This window comes from Heteronotia binoei, chromosome 11 (assembly GCF_032191835.1).
Source record: "Heteronotia binoei isolate CCM8104 ecotype False Entrance Well chromosome 11, APGP_CSIRO_Hbin_v1, whole genome shotgun sequence".
In the NCBI taxonomy this organism is placed as follows: Eukaryota; Metazoa; Chordata; class Lepidosauria; order Squamata; family Gekkonidae; genus Heteronotia; species Heteronotia binoei.
In genome coordinates, this window is record NC_083233.1 from 71,114,375 (window position 1) to 71,130,271 (window position 15,897).

A 15,897-nucleotide genomic window follows, 5' to 3' on the forward strand; every position below is an offset into this window, starting at 1 on the left:
CAAACTTTTTATGTTTGTATCATTCTTTAAATATCTTTCATAATTTATGTTGCCTTTGCCTGTCATGAAAGGGGAAAAGCTCCGTGGGACTCTGAAGCCCTGCCCTCTGTCCCCAAAGGGTCAAATCTAGACATGATGATGTCAATCATGGACCTTCCAGAGACTTTTGAAACTGAATGACAGCTGTGCGGGACCCCAGTTCAGATTGGGGCCATGCAGGAAGGAGAGAAGTGTTTCGGTCTCTGGTGGTTTTGCCAATTAAAAGCCACCCCCTGCTCCGTTATTAGGTATCTAAAGGGGAAAGACAAGTTACATCTTTTGTCTGAAGATGTTTTTCTTTAAAAGGTTATTAACGATGGAAGGATGTTCAGGTGGGTAACCATGTTGTCTGAAGTAACAGAACAAAGTTTCAGTCCAGTGTCACCGTAAGGCCCAACGAAGTGTAATTCTTATGCCCAGAATTAAACTTTGTTGGTCTTTACGGTGCCGCTGGACTCAAACTTTGTTCTAGTGCAAGATGTCAAGTCAATAACCTTTAATGGCACACAATAAACAAAAAACATAGACAAGGTCCAACATGGGTGAAACTGAGTAAAAAAAAAAAATCACACTGGCCAGAAAGGCAGTCTAAGACAAAACCACAGAAAAACCAATCAAATGTTCATGGCCCTCGCCCAAAGTTAGGATAGCCCCTATGCAATACAACAGCCACACACCCGTCCACCAGCCCCATCAATCGGAGCGATCCACCAGCATACAAATGCTAGGCAACTTCCACTGGGGAGCCAGAAAGGTCAGAAGCAGCAGGACCACAGAACACGAGGCAAAGGAGCAAAATACTAAATCAGGCTCCGACAAGCAACACCCACATAGTCTGTTCTGAAAAGACAAAAAAAATACTCAGTCCAGTGAGCATAAAAGCCCAGCACTTTCGAGGGGCAGCAGGGCCCTGCATGCAAGCGATAAGCAAAAAAAGGCAAGGAAAACAAGATGTGGGAGAATAGGAAAAGTATATAAAATGGTGTGGGATAGAAAAGGTGAAGCTGGAGGGGGAAGAGCAGATAAGGCAAATAGAGCAAGGTAGAGAAAGTTGCACCGTTGAGGGGAGAAAGGGCAGAGACCTCCGGGGGAAGCAATGGGGGAGGGGAGAAAATACTGGAAAGGAGAGAATAGTGCAGGATGTGCATGTGCGTTGTAGCATCTTTCCACAAAGCCTTGTAGGGGCAGAAGGGATTTTGTGAAGCCGACGATTTGAACAGGAGCCTCATATAGCTGTGCCTGGGCGTTGAAAGATACTGGGAAACTCCCATTCTCTTGCCAGCTTGTTTTGATCTTCGTTCAGCCTTTCCTCCGTCTTTTTGAGACTGGAAGGTTTTTTTGTGCTCGCAGACCTCTCTTTGTTAACAATGGCTAGGAGCTTGCTTTTAAAATATATAAACTAGAGAGACCTGAGGTTCTCAAGGAAACTGAATTCAGTACCCCATATGGCATTCTTCAGCTTTTCAGCACTCCTGCAAAATCTTACCTCTGAGCCCAATTAAATGCGATGGAAGCTGCAGATCCATCTTGTGGCTGACGATGCCATTTTAGAAAAAGTTGTAGCTCTTTAAAAATTGCTTTGAGGCCCTACTTTGGATTGGGTACATGGCACAATGTCCCTGGAAACTCTTATCCCTACCCCATGCTTTTTCAGCCCCCTCTTATGCTATTCTCACTGTCCTGTTCAGGTTGTTGTATCTCGCCACACTCAAACAATTGTGTGAAAGAAGGACATGGATCCTCCTTCTTTCTTCTCATAGCTTTTTTTGTAGTAGGAACTCCTTTGCATATTAGGCCACCCTCCCCAATGTAGCCAATCCTTCAAGAGCTTACAGAAATCTTACTACAGGGCCTACTGTAAGCTCCAGGAGGATTGGCTACGTCGGGGGGGGGGGGTGGACTAATATGCAAAGGAGTCCCTGCTACCAAAAAAACCCTCCTGTTTACTCTTATCAGTTAGGTGTCCCTCCCTTATTCTTGGTAATCTGTTTCAGAGTTCACACAATTCATTTTCTGTCTGAGGGTGTTGTCCCAGCTGCTTTCAGGCACACTCTCTTCTGGACCAATGTAATAGATAAATTGCATAGTACTCTTATTGTATTTGCAATATCTAATATTAGGGAATACCTTCTGTTGCAAGTAGCTGTTCTTATTGGTTTCCATATTCTTGTTTTCCTCCCTTGTCCATTCCCATTTCTTTTACAGTTCTGCACATGTTTTGCACCCTCTAGTGGTCAATTCAATATTACATTGGGTTATGCCTGGCATATCTCCCTGCAGAAAAAAACTGCATGTTTTTTACACTGTAGCCTGGAGGTAAACCGGTGTAATATTGAGCTAACCACTTGCAGAGCAAAACTCGTGTTTGCAATAGCCCCCTTGTTCCAGCAGCCACAAGCACAGGAGCTGAGTCAATGAAAAATCCATGAAAAATTACTAATACACATGTTGATCCAATTTAATCCAGAATGCATATGAAAGTTCAGAAACTCATAACAAGAGGTCTACAAGACCAATAAATATTTCTTATATATCTTCACAGTGAGCATCAGCATTAACAAATACAAAATGCATTTACAGAAAGTGCTGTTATAAAACTTAAGAGAAAGTCCTTAATGTCGCAAAGTCCTGAGTAGACGTCCTCAGGAACCCTCTACATGGATAGCTGACAATAATCTTCACATTTCAATGGAGCCACATCTTTGTCGAGGAGGGATGTTGGACTGTCCACCAATACTATCTCCATGTAGATTTCTTACAGAGCATCCAGCACAGTGTCAATCAAAAATGGAGAAAACTCTCCATTTTTGATGACACTGTGCCGGATACTTTCATATGCTGGATACTTTCATATGAATTCTGGATGAAATTGGATCAACACGTGTATTAGTAATTTGTCACGGATTTTTCATTGACTCAGTACTTCTTTTCCATGATTCTCTTTGTATTTGACAAGCACAGGGACTGCCATTTGCAGGGAGCCAGTTTAGACACTCCACACACACAAATTGTTACAGAAGCACCAGGATTACCAGCAAGCAAGTAACCCAGCTAGGATCCCAAGGGACTTCTGATTGCATGAACTGGTACTTCTACATGGAGATGAATCATGCTGATTACATAATTCAGCTCTTTTTTGAGCTGCCGTTGATTACACAAGCCACACAGTGATGGATGTGACTCCCCCCCTGCATGCAGGTTTGGATCCTACAGTTGGTCTGTCTTGTTCAATCCCGGTTGGGTTACGAGCCTGCGTGCTGCCACAGGGAGATCGCATGAGAGCCCCCCCAAGCATGAGACCAGTCCCTTAGGCAGAGATCACCCACTGTACAAATTATATCTGCCCACAAAAACCTGGGATCACCAAGATTGCTCATGTGACAAGCCAAAGTATCAAGTGCTCCCACCCTTTAAAATTTTGATGGACCTGTGCACCTATTTGTGATTGGACTCAGGTGATGCTCCCTTCCTTTATCCTCAATTGTTCAGGCCAAGGTCCGCGAGCTAGAAGAGAAATGTCGGACGCAGAGCGAGCAATTTAATCTCCTCTCCAAGGAACTGGAAAGGTTTCGGCAGCAAGCTGGGAAGATTGACCTCCTGAGTAGTAACCCGTTGACAGCCTCGGACATCCCTGGGTCCCCTAGCAAGTCCCTGTCCCAGTTAATGAATGGAATTGCCACCTCCCTCAGCAAAGGTAAGAAGAAACCCTTTGGTTTGAAACTGCTCCAAGAGAAGAATTTGGAAAACTTTATTCAATCCACCTCCTCGCATTGCCTTGTCTGAATGCCATTCCTGTTGCTATTCACATGTTATACATCTTTGCAGGAATGTTGCAGATGTGTGCTGCTAATTTGTGTGGAGATAGATAGATAGATAGATAGATAGATAGATAGATAGATAGATAGATAGATAGATAGATAGATAGATAGATAGATAGATAGATAGATAGATAGATAGATAGATAGATAGATAGATAGATAGATAGATAGATAGATAGATAGATAGATAGATAGATAGATAGATAGATAGATAGATAATGATGATGATGATGAAGATAGATAGATAGATAGATAGATAGATAGATAGATAGATAGATAGATAGATAGATAGATAGATAGATAGATAGATAGATAGATAGATAGATAGATAGATAGATAGATAGATAGATAGATAGATAGATAGATAGATAGATAGATAGATAGATAGATAGATAGATAGATAGATAGATAGATAGATAGATAGATAGATAGATAGATAGATAGATAGATAGATAGATAGATAGATAGATAGATAGATAGATAGATAGATAGATAGATAGATAGATAGATAGATAGATAGATAGATAGATAGAGAGAGGCCGTTTTGTAGAAAAATAGGTGGTGGAGCTCATTAGCCTAATGCATTAGCAAATGCTGCCCCCCCACCAGCCAAAAGCAACCCGACACAAGAAAGGAGAGCCTCAGGCGAGTGAGGCCTGCTTGGGCAGGCTAGCAATTCAGCCAGTCCAAACAGGCCTCACTCACCTGGGGGTCTCCTTGGCTGCCCCCCCCCCACAGTCAAAAGGCCAGCAAGCCACCTGCCACCCAAAATCACATAAGAAGTGGAGAAAGGGTGGTGTGGGCTTCTCCAGGGCTGCTGGGAGTGTGGCAAAGCCCCTGGTGGCTGGCTGGGTGCCTGCTCTCCTAATCCAGGGATTGTTATGCAGCTGCACCTACTATTCAGTGGACGAGGTAGGTGGGGAGGAAGAGGGGGAACTCTCAGAAAGGCTCAGGAACTGTGCTCCTGTGAGCTCCTGCTGAATTCAAGGCCTATGTATACATACACACACACACACACACACCTTTTGCGCTTCTGTTATCAAGATAAGAGATGATCAAAAGTTGTTTACCACTGCCTTCCTCTGCATGGTACTAACCAGGGTTAGCCAAAGGAGCACTGCCGTTGTCTACTCAAGGTTCTCTGCCAGTGTCACCTTCCGCTACGGCTGCTGCCCAGTCACTGCTACCCTTCAGCAATTCCTCCGCTACATCACTACTGCATCACCACTGGGACTGTCCGTTCTCTTCTGCTGATGTGGCCATTGATCCCTGAAGGTGGGGTGGATGCATCTTCATCTGGTGTCTCAGCTGTGGCCGTTCCCCCTGGAGCGACTCTGCTAGCAATTTAGTCTATTGACAGAGTCTAAACTCCTTAAGGTATTACTTTCAGCTTTACCGAAACATACAGACCCCCCCCCCCCTTCCTTACTACTTTAAAGTATGCATCCAAGAGGAGGCAAGTAAAAGAAGAAGATATTGGATTTATATCCCGCCTGTCAGGCTCTGTAATGTCTTTATAATATCAATGTAGAATACTAACCATATGGGACTCTCCATACTAACCAGATGCTTTTATTATTCTGTAACCACTACGCATATCAAAGAAGGTAGCAACTGGTGTGTGAACTTTGCTTGTGTTACCATAGAACAAAAGAATGCGACCGTTGGTAGATAACACGGCTGCCAGGCATCTTCCCAGGGCAGGAAGATAAGCGGGAGCCCCTGTGTGAAAGTTTGCACCTTCCCTCCCTTCATGTTTTGGGAATAGTGGCTTTGTTTAGAAAATCCTTTGATTCCTTAAGACTAGGAACCGCCTGGTCCCAGGCATTAGTCTCAACTTTTGTATCTAACTATGAGTTTCCAATAAAGTATACATTGTTTAAGTGAATACCGCCTTGAGATTCCATCGCCTGACACCGCCCTCCACTCCGAAGAGTCTCAGAGCGGCTCACAATCTCCTTTACCTTCCTCCCCCACAACAGACACCCTGCGAGGTGGGTGGGGCTGAGAGAGCTCTCCCAGAAGCTGCTCTTTCAAGGACAACTCTGTGAGAGCTATGGCTGACCCAAAGCCATTACAGCAGTTTTAAGTGGAGGAGTGGGGAATCAAACCCGATTCTCCCAGATAAGAGTCCACACACAGTTAACCCTTTAAAGCCATTAATGGCCTGGGACCAGCATATCTTAGGGACCGCCTCTCCCCATATACCCCCTGGAGAGCTTTACGCTCAGCTGGGCAACATCTTCTGGTTGTCCCTGGCCCAAAGGATGTCCTCTTAGCCTCAACTAGGTCCAAGGCTTTTTCTGTTCTGGCCCCTGTCTGGTGGAACAAGCTCCCATTGGAAATTCAGGTCCTGTGGAGCCTGTTGCAATTCTGAGCCACCTGGTGGGAAGGGCGGGATATAAATCTTAGATAAATAAAAATAAATAAATAAATCATTGAACACCAGCATGGCTTTCTTATCACATGCAGGCCCATTTGTGAACTCTGCTTAAAGCAGGAACTGATCTGGATTCCTGCTATTTGTCTTTTGTCAGCCAGGGTTTAGGTTTTTGACTTGACCATCATCTGAAATTGATTGTTTGCAGGGCTTTTTTTTTTTTGTAGCAGGAACTCCTTTGCATATTAGGCCACCGCACCCTCCTGATGTAGCCAATCCTCCTGGAGCTTACAGTAGGTCCTGTACTAAGAGCCCTGTAAGCTCTTGGAGGATTGGCTACATCAGGGGGTGTGGCCTAATATGCAAAGGAGTTTCTGCTACAAAAAAAAAGCCCTGATTGTTTGGTTGTTTTTAGCTAGCTGTTTTAAAGTTATGTAATTGTTTTATTGACGTGACCCGTCCTGAGCCCATTTTGGGAAGGCGGGATAGAAATGTAATGTAATAACTAATAAATCAAATAAATAAGAAGGGAAGGGATTTTGCCAAAGGGATAGGTTAAACTCACCTTCCTGAATTTCTAGTTTACAAACTCCCCTGCCACCCCACCTGTAGACTGAAACTGCACGCTCCTTTTTCTTTTTTTTAATTTTCAACAAATTTTATGGAGAAATGTCAACTTCCATGTACAATATAAGTAGACATTAACTTAAAAGTACACTTTGTAATGCAATAGTCGAAAATACAAAGAAATGAAAATCTGGAAGTTTAGAACCCCATATTAAAGCAAAAAAATAAAATAAATTAAAATAACTCCCACCCACCTGGCTAGTCAAAGTACCCTCCCACCTCCCTCAACACTAAAACAAAATCAAAATAATAATAATGAAGATTATTGAGAACCTCTTGAAGTGTCTAACAAAAAAGCCTCATGGATAGTGAAGCTACTAAGGGTAAGTCACAGTAACAAAATGTCCACATAGATCTTGTGTTTATTGATGGAGTTCATATATGTAGGGTCTAGGGTTGCCAAGTCCAATTCAAGAAATCTGGGGACTTTGGGGGTGGAGCCAGGAGACATTAGGGGTGGAGCCAAGATCAAGTCTGTGGCAAGCATAATGGAACTCCAAAGGGAGTTCTGGCCATCACATTTAAAGGGGCGGCACACCTTTTCAATGCCTTCCTTCCATAGGAAATAATGAAGGATAGGGACACCTTCTTTTGGGGCTCATAAAATTGGACCCCCTGGTCCAATCTTTTTGAAACTTGGAGGGTATTTTGGGGAGAGGCACTAGATGCTGTACTGAAAATTTGGTGCCTCTACCCCAAAAAACAGCGCCCCCCCCAGAGCCCCAGATACCCGTGAATCAATTCTCCATGATTTTCTATGGGAATAAATCTCCATAGGGAATAACAGAGTTCCCAGCAGACATTTCCCTCCCCTCCCCCCTCCCCGCTTTCTGACAACCCTGAAGCGGGGGGAGGGCCTCCAAACTGGGGGGTCCCCTGCCCCCACCTGGGGATTGGCAACCCTAGTAGGGTCATGGTCAAGTTTCTCCAAAACCGGGTGCCAAATTGCTATGTAGTCAGAGTATGCCTGATATGGATCAATTTGATTTAAGCCTGATGAGAGTTTGTCCATTACAATACGGCAGGAGTGGCCAATGGTAGCTCTCCAGATGTTTTTTTTGCCTACAACTCCCATCAGGCCCAGCCAGCATGTCCAATGGCTGGGGCTGATGGGAGTTGTAGGCAAAAAACATCTGGAGAGCTACCGTTGGCCACCCTTGCAATATGGTACACTCCTGTCAGAGCTGGAAAGCAAGAGTCAAATCCGGTAGTATCTGATGAAAGGAGCTTTGATTCTTGAAGGCTTCTACCCTGGAAAGCTTGTTGGTCCTTAAGGTGCTGCAGGACTCGAATCTTGCTCATCTACTGCAGACCACCATGGCTGCCCTCTTGGTGTAGTGGTGAAGTGTGCAGACTCTTATCCAGGAGAACCGGGTTTGAGTCCCCACTCCTCCACTTGCAACTGCTGGAATGGCCTTGGGTCAGCCATAGTTCTCACAGAGTTGTCCTTGAAAGGGCAGCTTCTAAGAGAGCTTTCTCAGCCCCACCCACCTCACAGGATGTCTGTTGTGGTGGGAGAAGACATAGGAGATTATAAGCCGCTCTGAGACTCTGATTCAGAGAGAAGGGCTGGGTATAAGTCTATGGTCATCTTCTATCAAGGTTGTGATGAAATTATTCCAATTCTATAGACTCGCCCTCAGGCAGCAGAAAAGAGGATTTCCACTAATATTTGCTCATCTATAAATAGTGGGATTTGTGCAGAAGGAATCCTTGGTAGTTTCTTCCTTAAATCAGCCCATAAAACCAACCACGCTGCAATACCTGCTTCAATAAAGAAAGACTGACGTGACCTCCTAAAGGCATTTTGGGGAGTCATGAACCTTTTGACAAGAAACCCGTTTCCTGCGAATCTTGTAGATGGCTTTTGCGTCAGCTTGTTAAGCAAGAACCTAGAAACGAAAGACACTGTTACTGACTCACTGCAGTCTGGTCTTCTCTTGCCTTGCTGGTTATGTCTCCCCCCTCCCCATTCCCCTTTCTCTGTATGTTTCCCAAAGGAATGCAGAAAATGGATTATTGCGGGGCGGGGGGGCGGGGGAGGAGAATTGGCTAGATCTTTTCTGTTTGTCAGTGGCAGCAACCGCTAACTAGCTGAACCTCAGCCGGCTGGTTTGCTTTTAGTGCATAAATTATTTCCGAAGGTTGCAGCAGCATCGTGGGCGATGGGTCATCCGAGGATGCTTGGAATAGTTTCAGCACGTTGATTGGTACGCTCTGAGTCTGTTTCATGTTGCTTCAGCGAGAGCTGAATAAGCAAGCGGGGCCTATTCATCTATTGATGTAGATGCAAGCAGGGGTGTACCGGAACACTTCTTGGACCCAACCCAGGGGTTACCAAGCACGTTGAGATGTGCATGCACGCAAGGAAGGCAAGAACTGGTGCAGAGCAGCGATTAAGAGCAAATACGACCAGCCGAGGAGTCCCTAGTTCAGTGCTAGGGGCCAAATTAGATGAGCTCAGTTTAAAGCTCAGAACCAAATGAGATGTGCCACAGGTGGGGCTTGGAGGTCTCCTGGGATCAGAGTTGAGCCCCTGACTACAGAGATGAGGTCTCCTGTGGATAGGTTTGCCAAGTACCTTTGTGCCTCCGGTGGGGTGGGGGGGGGTGGGGGAGAGACTATTGTACCATAGAGTTTCCCCTCCCAAATAGCTAGAGCGTCTGGGAAAACCATAGAGTTTTCCTGGAAGCACCTAGAGTGGATGCCGCATGACATTGGCAGCCCTACCTGGGGAAAAAAAATGCTGCTTTGAATGGTGGGCTTGATGGCATAGTACCCTGTTGATGTCCCTCCCTTCACCAGGGGTGGAATTCCACCAGCAGCTCCTTTGCATATTAGGCCACACACCCCTGATGTATCCAATCCCCCAAGAGCTTACAAAAAAGAGCCCTGTAAGCTCTTGGAGGATTGGCTACATCGGGAGGGTGTGGACTAATATACAAAGGAGCTCCTATTAGAATTCCATCCCTGCCCTTCTGCAAACCTTGCTCTCCCTCCCCAAAAGCCCTCCAGGTATTTCCCAACCCAGGGCTGGCAAGGCTAGCAGTTGCATGAAGTCTTTCTTGTTGGTTGGTTTTAACTTTAATCAGGGCTTTTTTTTTTTCTTTTGTAGCAGGAGCTCCTTTGCATTTTAAGCCAGTCCCCCAAGAGCTGATGTAGCCAGTCCCCCAAGAGCTTACAGGGCTCTTCTTACAGGACCTACTGTAAGCTCTTGGAGGAGTGGCTATATCAAAGGGATGTGGCCTAATATGCAAAGGAGTTCCTGCTGAAAAAAAAGCCCTGACTTTAATGCAGTTGCATAGCAGGGAGCCTTTTAATATAATGGAGCCATAATAAGCCACACACAAGGCTCTTTTTCGTAAGCTCCTGGAGGATTGGCTACATCAGGGGGTGTGGCCTAATATGCAAAGGAGCTCCTGGTGGAATTCCACCCCTGTCCTTCTGCATACCTCACTCTCCCTCTCTAAAAGCCCTCCAGGTATTTCCCAACCCAGGGCTGGCAAGGCTAGCAGTTGCATGAAGTTTTTCTTGTTGGTTGGTTTGCTTTAACTTTAATCAGGGCTTTTTTTTTTTTTTTTAGCAGGAGCTCCTTTGCATATTAGGCCACACACCGCTGATGTAGCCAGTCTCCCAGGAGCTTACAGGGCTCTTCTTCCAGGATCTACTGTAAGCTCTTGGAGGAGTGGCTATATCAGAGGGGTGTGGCCTAATATGCAAAGGAGTTCCTGCTGCAAAAAAAGCCCTGACTTTAATGCAGTTGCAAAGCAGGGAGCCTTTGAATATAATGGAAGGATTGGTGTTTGTGTGGGTCGGGTGTGTGTGTGTGTTTCTTAAGAGTTGGCTAGCACAAGGGATTGGCATGGTTGGGCAAGTGACCAAGGCTCATTAGCTGTGGGAAAGGGGCTGTGGCTCAGTGGCAGAGCTTCTGCTTGGCATGCAGAAGGTCCCAGGTTCAATCCCCAACATCTCTAGTTAAAAGGATCAGGCAGCAGGTGATGTGAAAGGCCTCTGTAGGGTTGCAAGGTCCCCTCTGGCCAGCAGCAGGGGAAAGGGGTGTAGGGTTGCTAGACCCAGGCTGAGAAACTCCTGAAGATGGAGCCAAAAAAGATGGAGCCTGGGGAAGGCAGAGACCTCAGTGGGCTATAATGTCACAGAGTCCACCCTCCAAAATATTCATTTTCTCCAGGGGAACTGATCTCTGTCATCTAGAAATGAGCTGTAATTCCAAGGGAACCCCTGGTCCCACTTGGAGGGTAAAAAATCAACAAACAATACCGTGATCAGGGCTTTTTCTGTAGCAGGAGCTCCTTTGCCTATTAGACCACACACCCCTGATTGTAGCCAATCCTCCCGGAGCTTACAGTAGGCCCTGTACTAAGAGACCTACAAGCTCCAGGAGGATTGGCTACATCAGGGGTGTATGGCCTAATAGGCAAAGGAGTTCCAGCTACAAAACAAAAAAAGCCCTGAGTGGTCGAACAAAAAAACCATTCACAAGTTATCTCCGAAGAATGAGTGCTTGTAATGGTGAAGGAATAAGAAGTGTTGGAGGTCTGAGTTTCTTCTTGACCCATCCTTGGTAAAGATCATCTTGGAAATGGAGAATCACTGAGGCTGGTGTCTCTGTTGGAGGAGGCATAAGAAGTTTCTCTGCCCAGTGGAAGAATGGACATTTGAGTGCTACAAGTAGGTGTCAGATTCAGCACGATCACAGAGGAGCACAGCTCCTGAACCATTCTGACAGTTCCACCTCCTCCTTCCCACCTTGTCCATTGACTAGTAGGTGCAGCGCCATAACAATCCCTGGATGAGCTCCACCACCTATTTTTCTACAAAACGACCCCTGGTTACAAACCCTTTTTTTACAAGCACTTCCTGTCTTTCAAGTGTGGAATCTGGACTGTAAGAAAGTTTTCATGGACATCAGACATTGTAAATCGTGGCACCTTTATATTGTAGTTATAAATGGTTGTGTGAATAAGGCTGTTGAATGAGATTTGGTGTGAGCTTCAAAAATAGTACACAAACATCCATTCTATATTTGTGAATGGGTGGCATTTTCGTTTAATCATGGTACTGTTTGTTGAAGGGCTTTTTTGGGGGGGAAAGCCCAGCAGGAACTCCTTTGTATATTAGACCACACACCCTGGCATCACCATTGTTTCACAAAGGGCTTTTTTTGTAGAAAAAGCCCAGCAGGAACTCATTTGCTCATTAGGCTACACCCCCTGACATCACCATTGTTTCATACAGGGCTTTTTTTGTAGAAAAAGTCCACCAGGCACTCATTTGCTCATTAGGCCACACACCCTGACACCAAGCCAACTGGATGACATGATAGAGGTTTACAAGATAATGCATGGGATGGAGAAAGTAGAGAAAGAAGTCCTTTTCTCCCTTTCTCACAATACAAGAACTCGTGGGCATTCAATGAGATTGCTGAGCAGTCAGGTTAAAACGGATAAAAGGAAGTACTTCTTCACCCAAAGGGTGATTAACGTGTGGAATTCACTGCCACAGGAGGTGGTGGCGGCTACAAGCATAGATAGCTTTAAGAGGGGATTGGATAAAAATATGGAGCAGAGCTGCATCAGTGGCTATTAGCCACAGTGTGTGTGTGTGTGTGTATTGGCCACTGTGTGACACAGAGTGTTGGACTGAATGGACAATTGGCCTGATCCAACATGGCTTCTCTTATATTCCTAGGTTCTTAACTGCATTCTTGCGTGTTCCTGCTCAAAAAAAGCCCTGGTTTGTTGACTTTTTTCTCCTGTCTGTAATTCTCCTTTTTGGTTGCTTGTTTCCTACCTGGAAGGTGCCATCCCTACCCTGGAGAGCCTCTACCAGTCTGAGTAGACAGTACTAACTTTGAGGGACCAAGGGCCCGATTCGGTATAAGGCAGTTTCACGGGTTCATGTGTGCCCCTGGGAGAAGGCCCATCCCGAATTGGAGAGGCTGAGTTGACCTGAGTTGACCTTTTTCTGTGGCAGCCCCCACACGGTGGAATGCCCTTCCAGAAGAAATGAGAGCCCTCTGGGACCTTGTACAGTTCCGCAAGACCTGCGAGACCGAACTCTTTCGGCTTGCATTTAACACCTGCGGAATGCAACCGCTACGTTACAATATCCACACCACAGCTCTGAGAGCCCGACCAGCACTATGATAATGGCATCTGAGTGCCAACATAATAGCAGTAATAATGTCAGCAACATGTGAGCGCCAGTGTAACAATAGTAGCAATGAGAAACAGATCTTGGATGACTAGCCTATAGTTCTGTAAGCTGTTATAGCGCTGTTTTATCGTATTGTCCTGTTTTTAAGTTGAATTGTTGATTTTAAAATGTTGTTAGCCGCCCTGAGCCCATAAGAGGAGGGCAGGATACAAATCTTATGAAATAAATACCGTTTCGCAATGAGAGGATGCTCAGGGGTGGTGGAGAAAACGGAGATCAGGGAATAAAAACATAAGAGAAGCCATGTTGGATCAGGCCAATGGCCCATCCAGTCCAACACTCTGTGCCACATAAGAACATAAGAGAAGCCATGTTGGATCAGGCCAGTGGCCCATCCAGTCCAACACTCTGTGTCACATAAGAACATAAGAGGAGCCATGCTGGATCAGGCCAATGGCCCATCCAGTCCAACACTCTGTGTCACATAAGAACATAAGAGAAGCCCTGTTGGATCAGGCCAGTGGCCCATCCAGTCCAACACTCTGTGTCACATAAGAACATAAGAGGAGCCATGCTGGATCAGGCCAATGGCCCATCCAGTCCAACACTCTGTGTCACATAAGAACATAAGAGAAGCCCTGTTGGATCAGGCCAATGGCCCATCCAGTCCAACACTCTGTGTCACATAAGAACATAAGAGAACCCATGTTGGATCAGGCCAATGGTCCATCCAATCTAACACTCTGTGTCACATAAGAACATAAGAGAAGCCATGTTGGATCAGGCCAATGGCCCATCCAATCTAACACTCTGTGTCACATAAGAACATAAGAGAAGCCATGTTGGATCAGGCCAATGGCCCCTCCAGTCCAACATTCTGTGTCACATAAGAACATAAGAGAAGCCATGTTGGATCAGGCCAATGGCCCATCCAGTCCAACATTCTGTGTCACATAAGAGAAGCCATGTTGGATCAGGCCAATGGCCCCTCCAGTCCAACACTCTGTGTCACATAAGAACATAAGAGAAGCCATGTTGGATCAGGCCAATGGCCCATCCAGTCCAACATTCTGTGTCACACAGTGGCCAAAAAAATTAATATATATATACACACACACACTGTGGCTAATAGCCACTGATGGACCTCTGCTCCATATTTTTTATCTAACCCCCTCTTGAAGCTGGCTATGCTTGTAGCCGCCACCACCTCCTGTGGCAGTGAATTCCACATGTTATGATGCTCTGCTGTCTTCTTTGAACATCTCTTCCAACCTGCCCAGCAATGTTTCAGGGGTTTGGAGTAACATCCCATTTCACAGAAGGAAGAAAGCAATAATTCTTTCATACCCCTTTTGGATCCACCAGCAATAGTGGGGTTAAAAGGGGAGTTTAAACTTTCCATTCTGCTCCCTGAATTGTGGTTTCAGTTGTGGGTGGTGGGGAAGGGACCCCCAATTTGGGAAGGAAGATCGTCATGATGGGAGGGGCGAACAGAACCGTAGTAAAAGGGAAAAGAGGATGGGACTGTGATAGATATGACCAGGTACTCTGTGCCTAAGAGTCCACCAAAATCTGCAGTGGGTGCTGAGTTAATGCTGACATTTTTAAAGCATTTCTGGGAATTAATTTCAAAAGTGAAATGTTCAAGTATGTGAAATTCTTTAAGGAGACTCCTGCAATGAGGGCAGGTTTAGAATTTGTCCACAATTGTACTTTCAGCACACACATACACACTGCAGATGGCCGCAGGCATGGATGACTTTAAAAGGCTACTAGCCAGGGTGACTAAAGGAAACCTCCACATTCAAAGGCACTAAGCCTATAAATCTCAAAGCCAGGAGGCAGCATCAGGGGAAGGCCTCAGCCTTCATGCCCTGTTGTTGGCCATCCAGAGGAACTGCTTGGCCACTGTGTGAGACAGGAGGCTGGACTGGATGGACCAGTGGTCTGATCCAGCAGGGGTCTTCTTTTGTTCTTATGAAGGCCTTGGCCTCTCTGCCCTGTTGTTGGCCATCCAGAGGAACTGCTTGGCCACTAAGTGAAACAGGATGCTGGAGTAGATGGACCCTCACTGGTTTGATCCAGCAGGGCTATTCTTATGTTCTTATAAAGGCCTTGGTCTCTATGCCCTGCTGTTGGCCCTCCAGAGGAACTGGTTGGCCGCTGTGTGAGACAAGAGTCTAGACCAAATGGACCACTGGTCTGATCCAGCAGGGCTCCTCTTATTCTCTTATGTTCTTAATATTCTGCCTCTCAAATCCACTTTGTAAAAAAAAAAAAAAGGAGAAACCTCTCAGCTGCAGCCAATCAAAATCCATTCTGCCAAAAAAAAGAACAGTCCTCCAGGTATAACCAATCAGCCAGACTTTGCCGTTCATCAGATATAGAGGATGGCTTAATGCTGTCTCTCAGGCATTCAGAAGAGTCCGTAATTGATCCATCAGTAATTGTATGAGTTGGATGGTGGATATAATTGGCTTGTGCAAATACACTTTAAGTGCCAGCAGCTAATTTGCGTCCTGAGACTGTTAAATTAAGAAGTCTGTCACCCTGCAGTATCATCTTCAGCCAACGATTTCCCTTTCCACTGGACTCTTGCTAGTCATGATGAGAGCGGTATTTGCTCTAAAGGGCAGGGACAGAGAAAGATTCTGAAGGACAAGATGGCTTTGGTCACCGTATCTGGTCACTGTATCTCAGAAAGGACATTGCAGAGCTGAGCTGAGAATAAGTACAGAGAAGGGCAGCCAAGATGCTTAGGGTGTTGGAGCACCATCCCTATAAAAAATGCCTGAAGAGTCTGAGACTTCTTTGAAGAAGAAGAAGACTGTAGATTTATACCCCACCCTTCTCTCT

At 45.6% G+C, this 15,897-nt stretch overlaps 1 protein-coding gene across 13 annotated transcripts in view; it reads left to right on the top strand.

Annotated features, from left to right (window-relative positions):
* Positions 1–15,897, top strand: part of RIMBP2 (RIMS binding protein 2) — a 247,362-nt gene that overhangs the window by 143,929 nt on the left and 87,536 nt on the right. For all 13 annotated transcript variants that reach the window (XM_060249244.1, XM_060249246.1, XM_060249247.1 and 10 more), the window contains one exon: positions 3,529–3,733. In XM_060249244.1, coding sequence (XP_060105227.1) covers positions 3,529–3,733 — 205 coding nt within the window. The remainder of the gene's footprint in view (positions 1–3,528; positions 3,734–15,897) is intronic.